This window comes from Petaurus breviceps, unplaced genomic scaffold (assembly GCF_028583685.1).
Source record: "Petaurus breviceps papuanus isolate PSGF00001 unplaced genomic scaffold, PetGlider_PUasm1.0 91133, whole genome shotgun sequence".
NCBI lineage: Eukaryota > Metazoa > Chordata > Mammalia > Diprotodontia > Petauridae > Petaurus > Petaurus breviceps.
Window position 1 is genome coordinate 36,184,344 of NW_027187419.1, and position 8,221 is coordinate 36,192,564.

General features: G+C 36.9%; 1 protein-coding gene across 1 annotated transcript; it reads right to left on the minus strand.

Moving 5' to 3' along the window:
• Positions 1 to 6,292: 6,292 nt before the first annotated feature.
• Positions 6,293 to 7,225, minus strand: LOC138154690 (olfactory receptor 8D1-like). The gene has a single exon (XM_069079665.1). It carries the CDS (start codon positions 7,223 to 7,225, stop codon positions 6,293 to 6,295), a length of 933 nt encoding a protein of 310 aa, XP_068935766.1.
• Between the last annotated feature and the right edge of the window lie 996 nt (positions 7,226 to 8,221).

Below are 8,221 nucleotides of genomic sequence, written 5' to 3' on the forward strand. Positions count from 1 at the left end.
GAACTCTGGGACCTGGCTATAATATTCCTAGGAGTTTTCTTTTTGGAATATTTTTCAAGAGGTGATTTGTGGAGTCTTTCAACTTATATTTTGCCCTCTGGTTCTAAAATATCATGGAAATTTTCCTTGAGAATTTCTTGAAGGATGATTTCTAGGTTCTTTTTTGATCATGGCCTTCAGGTAGTCCAATAATTTTTAAATTATCTCTTCTGGATATATTTTCCAGGTGAGTGGTTTTTTCAATGAGATATTTCTCATTGCCTTTTGTTTTTTTCATTTGCTTGGATCTGTTTAATAGTATCTTGATTTCCCATAAAGTCACTAGCTTCCATTTGCTCTAATCCAATTCCGAAGGAATGATTCTCTTCAGTAAGTTTTTGAGATTCTTTTTCCATCTTTTTTCCATTCTTTTGCTCATTGCATTTTTGAGCCTCTTTTGCCATTCAAATTATTCTATTTTTTAAGATGTTATTTTCCTCAGTCAAGCTGTTGACTCTCTTTTCATGATTTTCTTGCATCATTCTCATTTCTCTTCCCAATTTTTCATCCACTTTTCTTATTTGGTTTTCAAAATCCTTCTTAAGCTCCTCTATGGCCTGTAACCAGTTCATATTTTTCTTGGAACCTTTTGGTGCAGGAGTTCTGACTTTGTTGTTTTCCTCCTGTCCCATGCTTCGATCCTTTTGGTCCCCCAAAAAGGAGGCCAAACTTGGATCGCTTTGCTTGCTTTGCTTCCTTTGGTCGCTGATTTTGCCACTCAATTATTTGAATTTTAAGCTTTTTGCCATTGTAGAACTCAGCTTCCAGAGAGGAGAGCTTTGTCCCAAATCACTGGGGTTTTCTCAGTGGCTGAAGCTATTAGTTGAGTGCCCTCTCAGAAGCCTCCACTGGCTCTGGAAAACTGGTCATGTACCCCAGGACCTCCACCCCTGGACAGCAATACAGATCCAAGCAGGTTAAAGCAAGAGTGATTACCCCTCAGACTGGTTGCTTAGTCCCCTTACAGTCTGCAGGCCAGGAGCTCTGAAGCTGCCACATGGCATCTGCTGCACACCATGGACCCTCAGCCACTCATGCGCTGTGGGCAAAGGTCAAACTACACTCATGAACTCCCTGTTCCCACAAAGTCTACACTGACTTCTCACTTTTTCGTTGGCATCTATGTGTTGATAATTCTGGAATATTTTTCTTTCTTTTTTTTCCCCTCAGCTATTTGTCAAGCCTCATAAGACAGTCATTTTTCTTCCTTGTTCTTTTTGTTTGGGATGTTTTTGCTTGCTGTCTCCTTTATGATATTGTGAACCTGTGTCCATAGTTCTTCATACACTAATGGATTGTTGGTAGACTTGTGAACTGGTCCAATCATCCTTCAGAACAATTAGAACTATGCCTAAAAGCCTCTAAAACTGTGCATTCCCTTTGATCCAGCAAGAACACTATGTGGTCTGCATCCCAAAGACATAAAAGAAAAAGGAAAAAGACCTATACATATAAAAATATTTAAAGCAGCTCATTTTTTGTGGTGGCAAAAACTGGAAATTGAAGGGATGCCTATCAATAGCGTAACAGCTGAACAAGTTGTAATATATGATTGTGATGGAATATTATTGTGGCGTAAGAAATGCTGAGCAGGATTGTTTAATAAAACCTTTGAAGTCTTATATAGACTGATGAAAAATGAAGAGAATCAGGAGAATATTGTACACAGAAACAACAATATTATATAATGATCAACTGTGAGTGACTCAATTATTCTAATCAATAAAATGATCCAAGATGTTTCCAAAGGACTCATGAGGAAAAATATCATGCACTTCTAGAAAGAGAAATGATGAGGTCAGAGTGTAAACTGAATGACAATCTTTCACTTTTAAAATTTCTTTTGCTTTTTTTTCAACATGGCTAATATGGAAATCCTACTAATTTGCAGGATTTCATAATTGAGATCGCATTTCTTGCCTTCTTAATGCCTTTTTCCTTTCCCTCTCACTTCATCCTTTAGTCCTTTTCTTTCTCTCTCACTTTCTCTCTCCCTCCTTCTCCACAAAATAAAGTCTGTATAAACAATTTGCCTAGTGGTTGCCAGGAACAGTACCAAAAGAAAGAGAGCTTTTTGCCCCCTGAGTTTTTGATTTGAGAAAGTGCACATTATGCACACACACACACACACACACGTATATGTATTTGTGTATGTATATGTGTATATACATACACACATATATGTTCCATTCTTAAGCATCCAAATATATGTTTTCTTTGAAGGTAAAAATGATTTAAGCAAGTCAAGGTGCAAACAATTAAAAATAAAAGCATTAAAAAATACACAGGAATAAAAATGTATTAGTGAAAGTTGAACAGAACATGTGAATAACAAAGTAACGGAACATTTGCTACTTCATAGAATCACAGACGCTCAGAATTGGAATAGACTCCAAAGGTTAAATAATCTCTGCAACAACCCAAAGAAATTGATACTCAGTTTCCATTTAAAGACCTCCATTGGTTGGGAAGCCTGACTTCCTGAGGCAGACCATTACATTTTAGTATCATTTGAATTATTAGTAAACTTTCTTTTATCTTGATATTTAATCTTTTCTTTTAATTTTTGCAATTTCACCAATTATTTTTATTTCTGTTCTCTGAAGACAACCAACTCCTCTCCCATAAATCAGCTTTTTCATATACTTGAAGAGAGCTGTAATGTTGATCATATCCCCTTCTAACCTCCCCCTCCCCACCAACATCCTTTTCTATCTAACTATGCTTAGTTCCTTCCACCAGTTCTCACATGGTGAGATCTTTGGTGTTTCTGCTCAGATTGATCTCTTCTGAATATATGCTGATATATAAATAAGGCAGCAGGTTTTTCACATCCTTCATTCTGGACCCTCTACTTCTAAAGGCTCACAAATGTCAAAGTCAAAGATCAACTTACATAGGCTAACAAATAGAGACAATATTAAGAGCCCATAAAAATAACATTTACGAGTGAACAATTTTCCTCCCAGACAACTATCTAGCCTCAGTCATTTACATAGAGGCACTATGTAATATTTATGGCTATAATATTCTTCAGAAATTAGGTTTTATTAAGGATCATGAAATCATTATTCAGGTTGTATTTCATCATCTAATTTCCCCTACCTATAGCTCTTCACAGTTCCAAGTATATAGAAATAGCCCACTCTCTGTATGGCATTATATCCTATATTCTACACCACTCTAACCTTGACCTTTTCTATGAGCTGTCAGTGATCCAGCAGGAGTCAGATCATATAATAAGTAAAGCTTTCTAGCTGAGCTGGAGATTTCTTTCAAAGCTGCTTTAGTTTTAGCCAGACACTTGAAGATGCCACCTATCTGGTCATTTAAGGACTTGGCTTTGGATTTCTCCTTTATACTATAATTATGCAATCATCACATTTCACAGTACATCTCCAGCTGTTAAAAGTACTCTATTTTTTCCTGATCATACTTCAATCTATTAATTCATTCCTTAAAAAAAAAAAAAGCTACTTAGGCTTTTGCCTCTCTCCAAAAGTTATCCTACACTGTCCAAGACAGGGAGCCTTTACAATCTCAAAAATTCTTCTGACTTTTACAGAGGGAATGTGATTAGGAAAAGGTAGGTACAAATCTTCATTCATGCTGAATGGCCCTACTGCTTGTAGTAAAAAACCCATTATTTCAAGTACCATATTAAGGTCCTACTCTTATGTGGGTACTTTATGATTATTTAAAGCTAACTTTGGGCCCTTGAGAAATATGCCAGTGGGTCACAAACTCTGGTGAGTACTGTACATCTGGAATGTCCTTGAATATAAGTAGAATGACAGATTATGTAAACTGAGAACTGTAGGGATACCTTCCATTCAAGTATCTCTGTCCAAGGGACAATGTCTTTTCATTACTTTCACAACATGATGAGACATCAGAAGAAAAGCTTGCATTTCACACTATATGCAACTCCTTTACATTTATCCAGTCCTGATTTTTACAGAGTTTTTTTTTTCAATATTTTATGCCTCTTTTATGAAGTTAATTCTCTTCATAATTTCTTATCTAGCTCTCACTCCCCTCCCCCAATTTTTCCTCTACCATTTTTTAATTTTTTGAAACATATTTTTACAGCTTTTAAAGGAATTCTTATTTGGTTTGTGTTCAATCTGCATTTTCTTTGTGGCTTTGGTTGTAGAGGTTTTTCATTTATAAAAAATTTTCATTTGCTATTGTCTTCTGAGTTTGTCTTCAGCTTCCCTGCCAACTTAGTAGCTTTTTATAGCCGGGCTCTTTGTTGCTATTTGCTCATTTTCCAGTCTATTTCTGGACTTTGGGCTTTATTTTAGAGTTGGGTTTTGTCCACCTTTAGTGATTAGGGGCTGAATGATTGTCTGGCTCAATCTTCTGACTTTTATATCCTGCTGCTTTTACAACTAGGTCTAGAGACTTGTAATTTTTCAGTGCTTTCAAGGAGGTATGTTCTGGGGAGAGTTCTGGTCACTTTCACCCTAGCTTGCACTTGGGTCCTTACCTAGGGGCCCTACTCCATTGAGAATACAAACCTTCCTCTCCACCCTATAAATAGGCAACAGACAATGGAGTTATCAAATGTTACCTGATACTGCACCCGGTAGTAGCACAGGGGACTCATATCATTTCTTTCTAACTAGATATTCAGGCCCCTTACTGTCCCTGGGTGCTAGGCCCTCTTTGCTCCTGAACAGCTACTGTCAGGCTAAACATTCCAAGTATCTTAAATGTGTCCTCATGCACTATGAAGTAGGAGGGGTGTAGCTAAGGTAACAGAATGAAGTAAGCTATTTTGCTGAGTATTCCCAACATATCTCTCTAAGCAACTTTTTAAAACATGCATCTAAATGAATTCTGAATAGGATAACCAACAAAAAATCACGAGTCACTTTTTTCTACCTAAAGGCAACTTAGGAGGATAGAAAATAGGTCTACTAACACTTGGATGGGGATGCCCTGGTGAAAGCAGCATAGTTGTGCTCCTTGGGGTCACTGACAGTAGCTGAATTCATTTAGATGCATTTTTTAAAAAGTGGCTTAGAGAGATATGTTGGAAATACTCAGCAAAATAGCTTAGTTCATTCTTCTACCTTAGCTACACCCCCTCCTATTTCATAGTGCATGAGGACACATTTAAGAAACTTGGAATGTTTAGCCTGGGGAAGAAAAGAAATCAAGAGTACATTATAGCAATCTTCAAATGTAACTGGCTCTCGGGTGTTCTATTTGTTCATAGGGAGGAACTAGGAGAAATAGGTAAAAGTTTTAAATGGCAAATGTAGGCTTGATATAAGAAAAACATTTTTGATAATTATGTCTATACAGAAGAGGAATGGGTTATCTATATATGTGTGGGTTACTCTATACTGGATTTATTTAAGCAAAAGTTGGATGACCAACTTACTGAATATGTTGTAAAGGGGATTTTTTTTCCATTTTATATTGGATATGTGGGCCCTGAGGTCCCTTCCAACTTACAGATCTTGAGATTCTCAATGTGCCTTTTGAAATTTGTTTTCTTAATGTCTAAGGTACACATGTAAGTACATGAGCATATATATATATATATATATGTATATATATACACACACACACAAACATATATATATATATAATACAGCAATATATTTAATTTTTTTCTCATTAGCATCTTGACTCCCTGAATTAATTATTGATTTCTTGAAGGTAGGATTCTGTTTTATTTTTTCTTTGTTTTTTTCCTTCCCACTAACACATAGGAACCTTCTATATAGCACTGACTTGATAAAAACATGTTCTTAGTGATGAAGTTGTTGATGATGATGATATAATGGAATAGTGAATTCTCACTCAACTCTTATTAATTTATTATGTGACCTTCAACAGGTTACAAAATATTTTAAGCTTCACTTTATATTAAGAAATTGGAATGGGGCAGCTAGATGGTGCAGTGAATAGAGCACTGGCCCTGGAGTCAGGAGGACCTGAGTTCAAATCTGGCCTCAGACACTTAACTCTTACTAGCTGTGTGACCTTGGGCAAGTCACTTAACCCCAATTGCCCTGCCTTTCCCCCTCCAAAAAGCAAAAAAAAAAAGAAATTTCAATATAATTTTTACAGTTAAGTATGTTGTAAAGCAAAAATGAGATAATGGATGGGAAAGCATTTGAGAAAACCCAAGTATTATCAAAGAGAAGTCATTATTATAGGGAAATAAGGAAATGCAAACTCAGACAGTCCACCTTTTCATCCACTTATTCTCTCTAATAGTAAATACCTTTTCTCAAACCTCCCTTCCTCTAAGAACTTTCCTCAAAGCTCTCTTTACATCCTTATTCCTCAGACTGTAGATCAAAGGATTCAGCATAGGAATCACAGTTGTATAAAATACTGAAGATACCTTCTCTTGTTCCATAGACTTACTAGAAGGTGGTTTGAAGTACATGAATGTAATTGACCCAAAAAAGATTACCACAGCCATGAGGTGGGAGCTACAAGTGCCAAAGGCTTTGGATCTGCCTTCTGTAGAGCGAATGCGGAGAATGCTGGTAAGGATGAAAGCATAAGAAATAAGAACTGCCAAAGTGGGCACTAAGGTGTTAAATCCAGCAATGACATGAAGCAGTAACTCATTGATGTGGGTGCTTGAGCAGGAGAGGTTAAGTAGGGGAAGCACATCACAAAAGTAATGGCTGATGAGGTAGGATCTGCAGAAGGAGAGTTTCATCATGAAGCTTGTATGGGCCATGGCTGAGATAAAGCCCAGAGTGAAGGCAGCTGCCATCATCAATGAGCAGACCTGATAGGACATGATCACATTATAAAGCAGTGGGTTACAAATAGCAACATAGCGATCATAAGCCATCACTGTAAGAAGGTATCCCTCTGCAACAACAAAGATCACAAAGAAAAAAAGTTGGACCATACATTTGAAATAAGGAATAGTATTTTTCTTCCCTAAGAAATTCACCAACATTTTGGGTGTAATGGCAGAAGAATAGCAGAAATCTACAAATGACAAACTGCTGAGGAAATAGTACATGGGTGTATGAAGGGGAGGACTGACAACAATTAATAGGATCATGCCCACATTCCCCACCACAGTGATGATATAGATACACAAGAACAGGAAGAAGAGAGGCATCTGAAGCTCTGGCTGACTTGTTAATCCCACAAGAACAAACTCAATTTCAGTGGAGTAATTTCCTGTAGTCATTCTCCTCTAGAGAGATCTGTAAGGATGGGAGAGAAAAATCACATTAGAAAGTATCTTACCTTGCCAATTGGAAAAGTACGTAGGTAAAATAGCATTCAGGATTCTCTTGATGTTGTGTTTCCCCAGGTCAAGCAGTGTCTCTGTATCTCTAGACACCATGGGAGACCTGAGACAAAAGGTGCTGTACTGAAAGAAAAGCCTTATCTATTCAAAGTGCTGTCTCCTTTCCTTGGTTCAGTCAGATTCTTTAATTCTTTATGTGCATATGAATTATGGCCCCCTAATTGTATTCTGACATTTATGGAAAATAAAATGTCTATGAAGCTCAGAGTTCATAGAATCATAGAATCTCAGAGATAGAATTGGCAAGGGGAAATTCTATTCTGATACAATTTTTTGCAACATTCAGTGTCTGGTTGGAAGGGTAGAAATTACAGGAATTTCTTAATTTATTGACCATTCTCTCATACTGATTTGATAGGAGAGAAAAGTCGGATACAGTTAGATAGGTATCCTAGATTTGGAAAGAATAGATTTTTTTTAAAGGTTTCACAAAAAGGGCATGTAAAATGGCCTAAAATTCTAAGGGGATCACTAATTCAGGGAAAATGGTAAATTCTCAAAATGGAAATTTTAAGGCCATTAAGAAAGAGCTGTGATGAAGGGAGAAAGCTCAGCTATCTAGAGAGGCTTATGTTATTATATAGGGGCCTTAGCAGCCAATAGAGATTTTAAAAACACATATAAAAGATGGAAGTAAGGGAAGACAATAGACGATAATGAATGCAAAAGTGTGGCCTATGGTCCTATAAGAAGAGTGTCAGCATATGTGGAAAGAAAGGTAGGGGCAGTCTCACGTTCTTGTGTTTATTTATTGTAAAGTTGGGATTCAACAAGGACAGTGAGGGAGTAATCACAAAAAAGCCTTAGGTAATTTTTCGTATCAGCTGGCAGAATTTCCCTTTCCAGTCATTACTGTGAGTCGCTATTCAGCAC